General features: G+C 49.9%; 1 protein-coding gene across 4 annotated transcripts in view; it reads right to left on the bottom strand.

Moving 5' to 3' along the window:
- adamtsl7 (ADAMTS-like 7) overlaps positions 1–16911 on the bottom strand; it is a 621654-nt gene that overhangs the window by 499025 nt on the left and 105718 nt on the right. For all 4 annotated transcript variants that reach the window (XM_072495481.1, XM_072495482.1, XM_072495480.1 and 1 more), the window contains 2 exons: positions 10417–10816; positions 6080–6182 (listed from right to left, as the gene is read on the bottom strand). In XM_072495481.1, coding sequence (XP_072351582.1) covers positions 6080–6182; positions 10417–10816 — 503 coding nt within the window. The remainder of the gene's footprint in view (positions 1–6079; positions 6183–10416; positions 10817–16911) is intronic.

Below are 16911 nucleotides of genomic sequence, written 5' to 3'. Positions count from 1 at the left end.
ACTGAGCAATGCCATGGGTACCACCACTCAAGATACGAACATCGTGCTCCACGTTTTCCACTGCAGTCACCACCTAAGCAGCGTTGGCCTCGATGCCACGCATTATTGACACCATCTCCTGCACCTGCAGCCTTTGGAACTCCTCCAATCGGTCTCGCAGTTGCTGGGAGTCGCTGACAGTCCCTCCTGAATCTCACGACTGTGTCCTATTATCTGCATCAGCTCTGGGAGAACCTTGTCCAGAGGCTCCACATCTGGCTGGGACCCAGCTGTGTCTTGGGATCCAGCAGACCTCCAACTGCCGTCTCCCTTGGATGTTCCTGCCTCCACCTGATGTACATCAGCAACTGTGTGGTGCTCGGCAGATTGTGCCCCAGAAACCTGTCCACTAATGTTGCCCACTGAGGTGTGTGTCTCTAGAAGGTGGAGGTTATAACTGTGACGCCTCACCGGTGGTCTCCTCGGAGCTCTCCTCTGAGGTGTTCTCTTGGGTGGCAGGAGGGGTATGAATCTAGATGGCCCAGCTTTATCAGATGGTGATCCTGCAAGACAATGGACCTGAGGTTAGTGAGGGGGAAGGGTCATTTTGTCTGACATGAATAACTCACTTGAGACTGGTCATCTGGGTGAAGGGGCACTGGATCCTCACCTCTCTGGTGCAGGTCAACCTCGCTGTTGGTGACTGTTCTCTCCTCGCGCAACCCTGCGATTTCCAGGGCCTGTTCTTCAATCTCTGGGATACTGCATGCCCTCCCCCCATCTTGGCCCTTTCCATTTATTATGGGCTATCTCTCCTGCGGGGACAAAGAGAGGGCAATATGAGTCGCATGCTTGATGGGTCAGGGGAGTTTTATAGCAGGTGGCACGTGTAGGGACTGTAACTGGACATGAAGGAGATGTGCTGGTGGGTGCCAAGGTGCTGCGCAACAAGGTGGAAGATGTGGGGTGTGTGCGAGGTGTCAGCAAGTGGATCGGAGGGTGGGTTTGGGAATTTGAGGGGTGGCAGGCAGAACCGATGCCAGGAGAGAGCTGGTAACCTACCCTTGAAGCTCGGTGGAGGTCACTGGTCTTCTGACATTGGACGGGTAGTCCTCATTGTTATGCCACTGCCACTGCCTCCCAGGCAGCATTGCTGACCCTGCTGCTTCCTCTGGCCCCCTCAGGGGAACATTGGCCCCATTAAGGTTACTTCACTTTGCAAAAGTCTTGGGCCTTCACGGTGCGATCGTTTCAGTGTCAAATCAGGCGGAACCTTAAAATACTCAGCTTTTATGCAAGAGTTTTATTCATCATTTAGGAAGTTAAATCTTGCGTGATATCTTGTATGCATTCTAAATTTCAGATTCAAAAATAAACACCACAAACAAATGCAGAGTTTGGCAACAGCATTTGGAAATTTGCCACCTGAATCATTCCTGAGGCTAACAAACTCCTGTGCGTTTCAAATGCACATTGGACTGGATTTTACAGTCCATTTGAAGAACTGCCCTGCAGATCCTCGGGGTCTTGCCCGCCCATATAAAGGATGAGATCAACCTGGTAACCCTCAAAAAAAAAGATTTCAGGAGAAAAACAGGAAGACATTAAAGAAGAAACAAAATCCCTTGAGAGAATATTCATTTTAATAGACTGGTCTCTACCCGCCAAGGATAGGGGAAGGCTTCCCACTTTTACAAATCGAACTTAACCTTACTCACCAGACTTGAGCAGTTCAAGTTATGGAGCCGGGCTCAATCGCGGGTCACGCGGACACCCAGAGAGCTGGTCAGGTGAAAAGTTGGTTCCCCTCCCCAGGGAGTTAATCGGAAAGTACTCGCTCTTTTCCAGATTCAACTTGTATCCCAAAAAAGAACCAAAGTTCCTCAGCAGCTTCATCTTTTCACCATAGTGGGCACCAGGTCCGTAACATAAAGCACCAAATCATCAGCATGTAGGGATAACCCTATGTTCCACCCCTCCCTCCCCTCTTTATCCCCTTCCACTTGGGAAGCACGGCGACACAGTGGTTAGCACTGCTGCCTCACAGCTCCAGGGGTCCCGGTTCAATTCCGGCCTCGGGTGACTGTCTATGTGCAGTTTGCACTTTCTCCCTGTGTCTGCGTGGGTTTCCTCCGGGTGCTCCGGTTTCCTCCCACAGTTCAAAGACGTGCAGGCTAGGTGGACTGGCTATGCTAAATGGCCCTTTAGCTTAGCGTCCAAAAGGTTAGGAGGGGTTACTGGGTTACGGGGACAGGGTGGACTTGTGTGGCTTAAGTAGCGTGCTCTTTCCAAGGGCTGGTGCAGACTTGATGGGCCAAATGGCCTCCCCTGCGTTGTAAATTCTATGATACCCGAAGTCCTCAGGGCAATAGCTAAGGGTTCAATTGCTAATACAAAAATGAGAGGGGACATCGGGCACCCCTGTCCTGTCCCCCTATTCAATTGGAAGTACCCCGGGCGCAAGGTGCTGGTACGAGCACTAGCCGGGAGGGCTGTATACAATAACCGTACCTACAAAATCAATTTGCCCTGGACTGAACCTCTCCAGAACTTTACAAAGGTACCTCCATCCAATCAAATGCCTTCTCGGCATCTAAAGACACAATCACCTCCAGCTCTGGCCCAGCCGGGGAGAGAACAACATTCAACAGCCTCAGAATATTAGCTGATAATTGTCGGCCCTTAACAAAGCCTGTCTGCTTCTCCCCATTTCTGGCTTCAGCGGTAGACCTCTTATTCTTAAACCATGCCCCGACCTCTAGTCTCTCCCACAAGTGGAAACATCCTCTATCTATCTGAACAAATCCCCTCACGATCTTATATTTGCAACAGAATCACCTCTCATTCTTCTAAACTCCAATGTGTACAGGCCCATGCTGTGCAAGTTTTCCTCATCAGATAAGCCTTCTGCTACAGGTTGAGAGTTGTCCATGGAAGGTTGAAAGCTGGAACTTCATCACGTGGGCCCTTTCCCAGGTCTTGGGTCAGGTTATGTTTGAGGATTCCAGACAAGTGTGTGGGGAGTTTGGAGGCCCTGTGTCAATGAGAGTGCTCTGTTAGATGTCAGCCGGTGCAGTACTTCGAGGAAGATGTTGCTCACTGCGAACATCAGGAAATTCAATGTGTGCTGGCACAGGAACACACTCGAGCTGTGTTGGTCTCAACACCCTAGAAATACCTCAAGATTGTTCCCGGAGGCAAACATCAATCCCGTTTATCTGGCGACTCCTGAGTTAGGTTGAGCAGCCGTTGGTGCCCAGGTTGGCACTGCCAGGGATGAGGGTGAGTGCCGCAGTGTGCAGCAGGTTGGCTCTGCTGCCCCAGGTGACACCCGCCAGTTTCCAGATAATAATAATAATCTTTTATTGTCACGAGTATGAAGTTACTGTGAAAAGCCCCAAGTCGTCACATTCCGCCGCCTGTTCGGGTAAGCCGGTGCGGGAATTGAACCCACGCTGCTGGCCTTCTTCTGTATTAAAAACCAGCTGTCTAGCCCGCTGAGCTAAACCGGCCCTAATGAGATGAGATTCAATGATTCACTCTCATCTTGACCTTGGCTCCACTCTTGTGGAGAGGTTCCCGGTAGGTCAAAGATTAGTCAAAATTGACGTGGGTTGTGGGGGAGTGGTCACCCACAGAACTGGACATGGGGCACGAATCCGACCGCAATTGGTGAATGGCGCACGAGCCCCAAATTGAGCTCCGCACCGGGCGAGAAACCTCGCACGAGTCACCCAACTCGCTCCGTCCGGGTCTCGCCCTCGCTGTGCGAGATCCAGAACTGAACATGCAAATTCCCCTTACGACTCATTTAAATACCCGGACACCGGGCCGTGCCTGGGAGACCTCACCAGGGTGCGTTTAGTTATGGTCCACACAAACGTGGGCCAGTTGTAACAGCACCTGGGGGGCCCTCCCAGATCATTACAGGCCCCCAGAAGGTCAGGAACAGGGAAGGTGGCACCCCGGCACTCCCTCTGGCACCTGGGCACTGCCAGGTTTCCCATGCGGCACTGCCAGGGTGCCTTTATGGCAGTGCCATGGTGCCCAGGTTGGCACTGCCAGGGATGAGGGGCTCCCGGGGGCCTCCCCAAGTTTGGGGGGGGTGAGGGATGTGTCAAAGGAGCGTGAGGAGCCTGAAAGTTGGAGAGTGGGGGAGAGAGATCGGTGCTGCTGGGAAAAATGGCACCCTAATCAGCTCGCCAGCAGAAAATCCTTGCAACTGTGGCCTCAGCTGCACCCACCCAGTAAGATCCCGCTAAACGATCGGTGGACTTTAACTGGAGTCCACTGAATCGCACCAATGAAGTTCTTCCTTGGCCTTACAGTTGTTCGGGGTGGGGGTGCAGGGCTGGAAGCTAAAATGATCATCTTGGCAGTGTTTAGTCAAAATCTCAATATTCTGAAGTAGGCTTCCAGAGAACATATATCTCCAACAAGTGATTTTTCAATATCCTGAAGTACTGTAGTTGGGGAGGCCAGAGCCAAGTTGTGAGTATATGTTTCTTGGATTGAATTGATAGTGAGGAAGAGAGCTTGCCAAAATCTGGTGAACCGTAAACTTGTTGCACCTGATTCCAATGGGACCATGGCACAAGTGGTCCATGGGGTCTTCGCCGCATTAATAAAACTGATGTTTTCCTGTTCAATCTTCAGAACTGTTTTAAACCAAAGTAATTACTGTGTGGATAGAAAACGTCCGATATAAATTCTCATCCTTCAGGTGTGCCTGTCTCCAGTCCAGGAGGAAGCGTTGAGCCGTATCTGTAACCCCACCCCGCCCCTCCTCCTCCCCCCCCCCCCCCCCGTGCCAGCGGGAGGATGCAAATGGGTCATTTATATTCACTTGCATCCACTTAGCGGGCCTGGCACCATATTCTCCGGGCCTGCGTGATTCTCCGGTCCTCAGGGCCGGGGATCACATGGGCGAGAATCACTACTCGTCTTGACAAGCATGGTCCTGGCACAGTGGCCCTCGCGGTAGGCAAAGGGGGTAACTCTTTAACTGAGTAGCCTCCAAATCCGTCCGAGGGCCACCCGCCCTCCCCCACAATGCAAGACCAGCCCCCCCATCCACAACTGAACCCCTCCAACAGAGACCCCTAAATAAGGACCCCCCCCAAAGACCCCCTAAATAAAGAGACACCCCAGGGACCCCCAAAATAAGGAAGCGATTCCCAATCCTTCGCCATGCAAATTTATCCATGGCAAGGATTGCAAGGGAGTCCTGCTTTCAGGCCGCCATTTTGAGCGGGCAGCCCAATAGCGAGGACAATACCCCCACTACTCCCCCCCCCCCCCCCCCCCCCCAGCACACACATCACAATTCAGCACCACCGGCACCTCCCCCACCCCCCGCACCCAACCCATAGCGCAATTCCGTTCCCCACCCCTGGATGTTCTGGGTCCCCCCTCGTCGTCGTCCCACCCCACAGAGGCCCTCTAAATAAAAAATAAAAGAGACACCCCAGAGACCCCCTAAATCAGGAGACCCCCTAAATAAAGTCTCCCAAATGGAGAATTTCACCCACTAGCCTGGCCAGCACTTGGCATTCCAGAACACAGAGCTTATCTAAGGTAATTCACAGTCTGAAGAATCACGCACATATCCCCACATCCAACCACTTCATCATACAATACTAAACCATGGAACAGAGTGCCTGTGTGGTCTAAGGGAAAAACCTATTAAAAAATATTAAAAATAAGTCACAAAAAGTTCACTACATTTTCCCTAAAGTGGACAATTCTATCATTCCAAAGGAGAAGCTATGATAGGACAGAGGGGGTGCCAGGTATCAGTGTTAAAGTCTAGGCTACTGGGAGATGGGTTGAGGATCCAACACAATGGTACGTACTGGACGAAGGCCTGAATCATGACAGTCCAGTGTCGAGAGAGGTAATCAGGGAATTCCTATTAAAAATGCTAGAAGAAATGTTCACAAAGGTATTGCTCAACAATCATGGCAACATAGAATCGGAACAAGAACTGCGTTGATCTTCCATGCAATATATGTAAATGTTATTTGAGTTCTGTTGAAGTCATACTATCCACTCAAAGACAATTTTTGGTTCTTGAAGTGATAACTGGAGATGTACTCACCATCAGTAAAAGGTTCCCATTCGTAATGCTTTCCCGTAAAAGCTCTGTTATTATAGGCCGAACACTGAACCTCCCGAAAGTCTCGGCTCCCACGTGGGCAGGGCTGTCACAGGCAAGAAAATAAAATTCAGAGTTAACGTTTATAGAGCTTGCGTACAGGCGGTTTATTTAGTCGATGCTATTAGACTTATCGTTGTGCTACAAACTGCATGATTGGACTTTTCTTTGAAAGTACACACAAAATAATAAGTGATAACGTAAACATTAAACAACAGAGGGTTTTACATACAGAGGGCAAAAAAAACATAACCAGGCCTACTCTTCTGTGTTGAGTGATGAAACGTAATTTTTATTTTTAGCATGGACCACAAGGCTTATTTTGTTCTGGACCCAATTAAAAAGCTCGAAGGGTGGCAATGGTAGTTTTGCTAAAGAAATAGCCTTGAACCTTGCAAATGCACCATGTTATTCCCCAGCTGCTAACTTGGGAAAATCGGCCCACCCTCTCAGCTGCCAACTATTTAAGAAGAGCATTAGAGGTAGGGCAACAACTCTGTACCACTGATTCCCTCAGCCACACTCAGTGAATAAGGCTTTGTGCACGGTCACTACATTATGGTGCAAACAATATTGCATTGTTGCAAAAAACGGATTGAAAACCACCATGTTACCCAGGCATTTTCTAATGATGTAAGGAAAATAGAAAGACAACATGGACCAATTTGTTTGAAATCAACTTGTTTTTATATAATGGCCGGAATTCTCCAGCCGTTGTGATTCTTTGTTCCCGTCGGCAATGCATCCCCGCCCGCTGGTTTCCTGGTGGCCTTGGATGTCCTTAAGGAGAAATCCCATTGACAAGCAGTGGGAACGGAGAATCCCGCCGGCAGTGAACGGTGCACTGGGGGACCAAGCAATCCAGCCCAATATCTTTCAAACCTTCAGGGTGGCCCAAAGCACATCAGATTAAATAAATCCCTTTGAAGGGCAGTCACTGTTGTTATATAGAAAACTGTCACAGCCAATTTCATAGAATCATAGAATTGACAGTGCAGAAGGAGGCCATTCGGCCCATCGAGTCTGCACCGGCTCTTGGAAAGAGCACCCTACCCAAGCCCACACCTCCACCCTATCCCCATAACCCAGTAACCCCACCCAACACTAAGGGCAATTTTGGACACTAAGGGCAATTTAGCATGGCCAATCCACATAACCTGCACATCTTTGGACTGTGGGAGGAAACCGGAGCACCCGGAGAAAACCCACGCACACACGGGGAGAACGTGCAGACTTCGCACAGACAGTGACCCAAGCCGGGAATCGAACCTGGGACCCTGGAGCGGTGAAGCAATTGTGCTAACCACTGTGCTACCATGCTGCCCAATTTGCGCAAAAAGGACCCACGAGTATCAATGATATGAATAACCAGGTAATCATGTAAATGGAGGGAGAAATATTGCCCAGGCGACCTGAAGAATTCCCTCTTCTTTTTTTAAAAAAGGGCTTTTTTTAATGTCTGTACAATCGGGCAGATAGAACACTGCAAAGGAACAAAGTGATGGGCAAAGTGAGGGGTGGCACGGTGGTTAGCACTGCTGCCTCACAGCTCCAGGGACCCGGGTTCAATTCCAGCCTCGGGTGACTGTCTGTGTGGAGTCTGTACGTTCTCCCTGTGTCTGTGTGGGTTTCCTTTGGGTGCTCCGGTTTCCTCCCACAGTCCAAAGATGTGCAGGTTAGGTGGTTTGGCCATGATTAATTGCCCCTTAGTGTTCAAAAGGTTGGGTGGGGTTCCGGGGATTGGGTGGGGCAGTAGACCCGGGTGCAGTCCCGATGGGCCAAATGGCCTCCTGATGCTATTCTACGATTCTGCGATTCTGATGCTATTCTACGATTCTGCACTGTAAATTCTATGAAATTGACAGATTCTGATGCTTTTCTCTGGGGAGCTGGTACTTGGACAGATGAACAAAGTATCAGTGGCTAAGATTGGCAGCTGTGGCAATCGGAATGAAACCAGGGATGTTGAGCAGCAAGCGTGACTGCAATTCCTGTGGTTAAGGTTGTGGGCGAGTCAGGGCACAATAAATGACAGAACTATATCAGTGCCATGCTGCTAGTTCTCTTCAGATAGTCCCAGGCAGCAGCACCTGTGTGTGCAAATACAGATCAGCAGCAAATGACAATTGCAGACATACTGCCAATGGCGAGTAATGGAGCCGGGCCTTTTCCTCAGGCAAGCAATTCTGGAAAGTTTTCCGATTTTCACAGCTATTATCCTGGTACAAAGCAGTGGAAAAGGAAGAGTGAATTTCAGGGGAGTAATATTTGTGGAGGTTTTATTCACCCTCAGTCTCAGGCCGAGACGAGCAATAAATATGATGGTCATTTTGGCCGCAGCAATCAAAACCCAAATACAAAGAAAAGCGTTTAAAAGGAGGGCTGATAATATAACCCAGGACCAAAATTAAAACCACAGCTCAGTGTGAATAAGCCAATGGGCTGCTAGTCCATTTCAGAGCAGGATAGGATTTGTGACCAATTAATTGATGAATGGGAGAGAGAGTAAATTCAGAGGCACGACAATATGGAGTATTTAACAATCTAAATCAAAAACAGTACATGTGTATGGGAACTGAATACCAGGGTAGATTATGTTGGGCGCGATCGAAAGGCCTCGTTGCGCCCGGTCTGGTGACGCGACGAGGTCGTTAAATCTCGTGAGATTTGCGACGTTCAGAAATCCTCGCAAGATTGGCGACGCAATCTGGATCTCGCCCTCACCGAGCTCGTTAATGTAGGAAATGAGGTAAGTGCGGCCTCGGCGGATATTTTCGACCAAGGCCAGAAAAAAAAGAGTCCTATTTGATAACGAGGTCATTCTCAGCTCTGCAGGTGCAGAGAAAGACCCCGCTATACATGCCCAAAACGCAACTCTCTTTTTTGGGTGTTAAATCACGCCCATTGAGTGTGCAAAAATGAGGATTCGGTATGAAGAAAGGATGTAGAGAAGAGTAAATTCACTAATCCATAGTTTTAAAGCGGCGGGGAATAATGGCTGGTGCCTTCATGGGGAATTTTACTACCTTGTGACCGAACGGATCCCTATTCATTTGGAATGATTTGCGCAATTAGGCCTTTCGGTCACACCCAATATAATCTACCCAAGTGTTCAGTTCCCATACACATAAAGGGAATTTGGGTTGGAAAATTGCTCAATGAGAATGTGGGATTATGGATGTTTAAAAATTCACTTAAGGGATGTGGGCATCGCTGGCTAGGCCAGCATTTATTGCCCATCCTATTAATTATGTTTAATGCTCCAAAGGAACTTGGGCGGGATTCTCTGAAAATAGGGCTATGTCCCTACGCTGGCGGGAAAACCGGCGCCAACGACTCCGGCGTCAACGGCCCCCCAAAGTGAGGAATTCTCAGCTTTCTAGGGGGCTAGGTTGCCGCCGGAGTCGTCCCCGCTGCTCCAGCCAGCGCCGAAGGGCCGGCGCGGAATTCGCGCATGCACAGAACGGCCGGTGTGATTTCGCGCATGCGTGAAATGGCCGGCATATTTCCACACATGTGCGGGGGTTCCCTTCTCCGCTCCGGCCCCCGGGTAATATTGTGGAGCCCTACAGGGGCCCGGCGCAGAGGAAAGAAGGCCCCCACGGAACCAGCCCATCCGCAGGTCGGTAGGCCCCGATCGCGGGCCAGGCCAACATGAGGGCCTCCTCCGGAGTTGGATCTCCCCACGCACCCCCCCCCCCCCCCCCGCCCCCGCCCCAGGACCGCCCCCGCACACTTACCTGCCAGGTCCCGCCATGCGTGAGGTGAGTAATTCACGGCGGCGGGACTGGCCAAAACTTGACGGCCACTCGGCCTATCGGGGCCCGGAGAATCGCCGGGGGCGGGGGCTGCTGTCAATGGCCCACGTTCCTCATGGCAGGAATCCTGCCGGCCCCCGAAAAATGGCGCCGGAGAATAGGGCAGCCAGCGTCTCCCCCCAGGGATTCTCTGACCCGGCGGAGGGTCGGAGAATCCTGGCCCTTAGCTTCCAAAATAAAAATATTTGGATTACACAGGGTACAACATAGCAAAACAACACCCAACCCCATTACTTGCACTTTAATCCTTCCTTCACCACTCCCTGCATTTTCCTTTCATGACAGCCTTTGATTTACCCTCTACTACATCCCCCAGTTTTCCCTCTATCAGAATCCCTCACATTTACCTTCCACCACACTCCCTCACTAATGCTCCATTACACCTGACCCATTATATCCAACATAAGACAAATAAACTTCCAGCAGTATGACGCCGCACAGTGTGGTGAATTCAGTTCGTACCTGAGAGTTACATGACTTGTACTGTCTGAAAACTCCAAGACAATTGAAACTCTGAGCAATAGGACTCCTCGTGAGTCTGGGGAGCTGTCGCTTTTGCAATCCAAGGACTTGTTCTGATGGAGTATGTTCATGTACTTGAACTCTGGCTTCCACTGGTGTCCGCAAGGGTTGTGACACATCCACCTTCTCCAGCATTGACTCCTCAGTTTGATGCTGTGGAAGCTGACCCCACAGATCTGACCCCACCGCCGGGTTATTTGTCCGCTTCTGATATACTTGCAAATGGTCTGACGAATCATCCATCTTTCTTTGGTCTGCGTCTGTGCGATGATGTGAGGAATGGCTCCGAAAAGAACCACCTGCTCGTAACCTTCTTGATCTCAAAGTATTCAATGAGCCCCTGCAAATATATGGAGAGGAGTTTTAAACTAAGAAGGATATTAAATAGTTAATTGGGTAAATGAACTTAATCCCTCTAGATATAGCCCGGGGCAGGCTGACGTACATTAATTCAATTCTGAGAGTTAATATCGTTTTGCGATCTTTAAACTTAACAATAGGCATTAAATCATGTTAGAATCTAGGCATTTGTTGAACTTTGTTCCATGCTGCTTACAGTTAAAAGCCACCTGGAATTATGAAAAAATAAGACTCATAGAATGAGAATCCAGAACAACACAGTTCAACATTGCAGGCTATTAGAATACAGATTGAATTGATACAATAATTCCCAATTCACATCCACAGTGATCTCAACTTCAAGACTTTGTACCAATCCCATTCTTTTTTTAATCATTCACAGGATGCGAGTGTCCCCGGCAAGCAATATTTCCTCTCAGCTGCATGTATGTGCGGCTGTGCATCAGCCTGGAGCATATTGCTCAGCCTTTGATCTGTGCGCAGCCATGCCAAAAATGTCTTAAAGATAACATGCACCGAAAATCATTGGTCAGGCACAGCAATAGGGAACATCGATGGCACGACGAGCATTTATTGCCCATCCCTAATTGCCCTTGAGAAGGTCTTGCCAAGGTCATCCCCACACCCCCACTACTTGCCTTCAAACAACCGTGCAACCTCAAACAAACCAATGTTTGCAGCAAACTACCCAGACTTCAGAACAGCGACCATGCCACCACACATCCCTGCCATGGCAATCTCTGCAAGACATGCCAGATCATCGACATGGGTACCACCATTACACGTGAGAACAGCACCCACCAGGTACATACTCGTGCAACTCGGCCAACATTGTCTACCTCATATGCTGCAAGAAAGGATGTCCCGAAGCGTGGTACATTGGCGAGACCATGCAGACGCTGCGACAACGGATGAACGGACATCGCGCGACAATTGCCTAGCAGGAATGTTCCCTTCCAGTCGGGAAACACTTCAGCACACAAGGGCATTCAGCCTCTGATCTTCGGGTAAGCGTTCTCCAAGCGGCCGTCAGGACGCGCGACAACGCAGAATCGGCAAGCAGAAACTTATAGCAAGCTCCGCACACATGAGTATGGCCTCAACCGGGACCTTGGATTCATGTTGCATTACATTCACCCCCCACCATCTGGCCTGGGCTTGCGAAATCCTACCAACTGTCCTGGCTTGAGACAATTCAAACCTCTTTAACCTGTGATGATCCCTCTCTCCAGTTGCTCCGTCTGGACCTGTAGACTTAATTACCTGCAAAGACTTGCATTCAAAGTATCGTATTGCATCTTTGACTTTGTCTATATATGTGCTGGAACCCATCTCTTCATTCATCTGAGGAAGGAGCAGTGTTCCGAAAGCTAATGATTCGAAACAAACCTGTTGGATTTTTAACCTGGTGTTGTAAGGCTCTTTACTGTGCTCACCCCAGTCCAACACCAGCATCTCCACATCATGACCTTGAGAAGGTGACAGTGAGCTGCCTCCTCAAACCACTGCAGTCTTTGTGATGTGCACAAGGTATTGAGGCAGTGACAGTGAAGGAACGGCAATATATTTTCAAGTCAGGATGGTGTGAGATTCAGAAGTGAACTTGGAGGTGGTTGTGTTCCCATGAGCCAGCTGCTGTTGCCCTTTGAGACAGCACAGATTGCAGGTTTCGGGATGCTATCTTGGTGAGTTTCTGCAATGCCTCTTGTAGCCAGAGTCCACTGGTGGTGTTGGGAGTGAATTCTTAAGGTAGTTGATGGGATGGAAATCAGGCGGGCTGCTTTGTTTTGGATGGCGCCACTCCAGTCGAGTGTTGTTGAAACTGAATTCACCCAGACACGTGCAGAGTATTCGTTCACAGTCTTGACTTATGTCTTGTGGTGGAAAGACTTTAGGGAGTCAGGAGCTGAGTTACCCACCACAGAATAACCCAACCTTTGCTCCTGTGGCAACAGTATTTATGCGACTAGATGCGTTCTGTTTTCAGTCAATGGTAACCTGTGATATTATCATGACAATCAGCATTGCAAGGGTTAATGTAGTTTTGAGAGCCGGAGAATCGCCGGGGGCTGGCGTGAACCCCGCCCCCACCGGTTGCCGAATTCTCCGGCACCGGAGATTCGGCGGGGGCGGGAATCGCGCCGCGCCGGTTGGCGGCCCCCCCCCCGGCGATTCTCCGGCCCGAATGGGCCGAAGTCCCGCTGCTAGAATGCCTGTCCCGCCGGCGTGGATTAAAGCACCTCTCTTACCGGCGGGACAAGGCGTCGCAGGCGGGCTCCGGGGTCCTGGAGGGGGCATGGGGCGATCTGGCCCCGGGGGGTGCCCCCACGGTGGCCTGGCCCCCGATCGGGGCCCACCGATCCGCGGGCGTGCCTGTGCCATGGAGGCACTCTTTTCCTTCCGCTTTCGCCACGGTCTCCACCATGGCGGAGGCGGAAGAGACTCTTTCCACTGCGCATGCGCGGGAATGCCGTGAGCGGCCGCTGACACTCCCGCGCATGCGCCGCCCGGCAATGTCACTTCCGCGCCAGCTGGCGGGGCACCAAAGGCCTTTCCCGCCAGCTGGCGGGGCGGAAATCAGTCCAGCGCGGGCCTAGCCCCTCACGGTTAGGGCTCAGCCGGTCAAGGTGCGGAGGATTCCGCACCTTTGGGGCGGCGCGATGCCGGACTGATTTGCGCCGTTTTTGGCGCCGGTCGGCGGACATCGCGTCGATTACGGAGAATTTCGCCCCTGATCTGGACTATCCATATAAATACCGTGGCTTCAAGAGCAGGTCAGAATCCTGTGGCTCCTGACTCCCCAAAGTTTGTCCACCATCTACAAGGCACAAGTCAGGGGTTTGATGGGAGACTCTCCACTTGCCTGGATGAGCGCAGCTCAACTCCACTTGCCTGCATGAGTGCAGCTCACCAATAGTTAGGAAGCTTGACGCCATCCAGGACAAAGCAGCCAACTTGATTGGAACCTCTTCCACAAACATTCAAACCCTTCACCACCTCCAGTGGACGCCGTGTGTACCATCTACAAAATGCAGTGCAGGAACTCCACAAGTCTCTTCAGACAACACCTTCCAAATCCACGACCATTTAGAAGGACAAGAGCAGCAGACACCATGGGAACACCACCACCTGGAAGTTCCCCTCCAAACCAATCATCACCCTGACCTGGAAATATAATCGCCGTTCCTTCACTGTTGCTTGGTCAAAATCCTGAAACTCACTCCCTAACAGCACTGTGGGTGCACCTACACCACATGGACGGCAGCGGTTCGAGAAGGCAGCTCACCACCACCTTCTCAAGGGCAATTAGGGATGGGAAATAAATGCTCGCCTAGCCAGGACACCCACATCCTATGAATGAATGAAAAAGGTATCTGAGGAGTTGCAAATGGAACTGAACACTGTGCAATGATCAGCCAACATTATCACTTCTGACCTTATCACAGAAGGAAGGTTATTGATGACATTAAGTTTGATTCAGCTTAGCTGGGACCATCCAGTACTCAGCCACAAATACAGAACTGTTGCCATGAAGACAGTACATTGCCTTCTGTTGTGGTCAAACACATATCACGTCTACATGTAGCTCCCCATCCCCGTTTACAATACCTTCCACACGTACACCAATGAAACACAGGTTTACCTCTTCATGCCTAAAGGCTGTTCTTAGAGTCCAACTGCCCGTATGACCGTAAGAGGCAGAAAGACTGTTCATATTTGACACCATCTGGGACAAAGCAGCCGAGGTTGTCCAAGTTCCAGACACTGCGCGAGAGGGAATTCGAACATCCTCCGCGGGTGAAACTGGAGTTAAAATCGAGTGGGGTTCTATTTCCCTCTCCATTTCCATTACAAAACAGGGATAAGCTTTTTTGTTTCTGCCTTCTTTGTTTCGGCAGATAACTCAAATGGAAGACAAATTCCGTCCAAAAACCTCAATGTGACCAATTTGCTGAACCTCTTTTGTTTTATCTTTTTTTGTTGCAATATGTTGTTTTGAGATGTTTTGAGATGGCCTTGTGATGTTTTATTATGTTCAGGGCACTACATAAATAAATACAAGTTGGGGGGGGATTTTCCACCCCTGTTTTCAGGGGGTCAAGAATGGTGAAGGGAATGAAGAATCAAGTGGGAGTGCCAAAACGGCCTTTAACGCTGACAGAATTTTCCTGCTCGGTTGTTCCCACCCACTGCCAATTCCTATGACTTAACGGGAATCCTGACTTTAAAAGTCAGGATCCTCATTCCTATCTACATTAACTATGTATATCAGGATAATATGACTGATAGTTTCCCCCCATCCCCCACCCCATCCCCATTAAATTATCCAATAACAACAGGTCCCCCCCTACCTTGCGCACTTGCCGATTAGAATCTGTCAGAGGTACACAGGTGAGTACAGCCCCACCTGAAAGGGGGGGGGTTGATGCCATGCCTGGGCAATGCCCTCTGCTTTTGCCACTCAGGTTGACACTTAAAACAAACGTAATTGATAAATCCAAACGTTGTTGTTATCTCGATCTGCAAGTGTTACTCTGAACCCTCTGTGATGCACCATAATTGTCCCATTTCTCACTCGGAACTCTCACGGTAGCCTGCTATACTGCTTTGGGGAAGCTCAATGCAAGCCTCGGGAAGAGGCTATCTGAATGGTGATATCCCTCCAGCCTCCTTCGCTTCAGCCCAAATTCATAGAATCCCTACATTGCAGAAAGAGGCCATTCAGACAGTCGATCCTCTGAGAGAGCACCCTACCTGGTCCCACTCCCCTGCCCTTTCCCCGGTAGCCCTGCTCACTGATCATGGCTAATCCGCCTTAACCTGCCCATCTTTGGATCGTGGGAGGAAGTCGGAGCACCCGGAGGGAAGCCACGCAGACATGGGGAGAACGTGCAGACTCCGCACAGACGGTAGCAGACAGGGGAAAACCCCCAAAATATTCAGCTCCTTCTAAATGCTGGCATTTCAGGTATCAGTTACATTCCTCTATTTTCTTTACAACAGGGGAATGTTGGTGAGATTTGTTAACAGCAGGGTTGAGCAGCAGCAGGTTGACATCTGGGATGAAGACCTTTCCATCTGCACTCAGAATCATAACCTGTGTGTGTCTCATTTCAGGGCTGGTGTTAATCCAGTATTTCAAAGCTTCAAACAAGCTTTCTGTGCCTCTTAGAAGCATCAGACGCTGTGTTGTTTGGTGAGTCTCTCAGTGTTTTAGTAATGCGCGCGTACATTCGTTTCCATAACACTTCTCTGCCTGATAGAAATTACAATTTTTCAACCTACAATTGTGTGCTTTTTCTTTTTAGCAGATTCCACACCTTTTAAGCCTTTCCACACATTAGCTCAATTCCTGCCCTGGGCAACCCCTTCCCTTCAGTTTATCTGCAATAGAATGCTTCCCACCCTTCCAGTTTTTAGTTCTGATGAAGGGCCCAACACAAACTGTCGACCCACGCTCTCTCTCCATGGTACTGCCTGTGCATTTCCAGCAATTTCCGCATTTCTTACAGGTTTCAAGTTTCTTCACTTTTTAATTTTAGAAGCTATTTTAGGGGGCAACCGTTCACATTAAAATGAAACAAACTGTGAGAAGGGAAGGAACAGTCAGGGATCAAACGGTTATTTTCTCATGAAATGTGTCAACTTGCTTGGGTAAAAATTCCCCTTGAAAATAAAGAATATTGAATGCTAAGAAGGTGTGGGGCTGGGTGAGAGGGGGGGGGGGCACCCAGTGGGTTAGAATGGAGGAGAGTCTATGCAGGGGGGCGGGATTGAGGGCGTTGGCAACAGCGCTGCTAAATTTCCCCTTAGTGTTCAAACGTTAGGTGGGGTTACGAGATTAGGGCGGGGGAGTGGGCCTAGGCAGGGTGTTCTTTCGGAGGGTCGGTGCAGACTCGATGGGCAAAATGGCCTCCTTCTGCACTGTTGGGATTCTATGGAATGCAACATTAACAGGGGTTTTTTAATAGGTTTTCACTGCACAAAAGACTCAGGGCTAAACCCCGCCACGTGGCTGATGACATCATGCATGTCACATGACTCAGCTCTTAAGAGACATTGCACACAACTACA

The sequence above is a fragment of the Scyliorhinus torazame genome, chromosome 3 (genome assembly GCF_047496885.1).
Source record: "Scyliorhinus torazame isolate Kashiwa2021f chromosome 3, sScyTor2.1, whole genome shotgun sequence".
Taxonomy (NCBI): Eukaryota; Metazoa; Chordata; class Chondrichthyes; order Carcharhiniformes; family Scyliorhinidae; genus Scyliorhinus; species Scyliorhinus torazame.
Note: the sequence above shows the minus strand (reverse complement) of the source record. Positions and strands in the feature narration are given on the sequence as shown.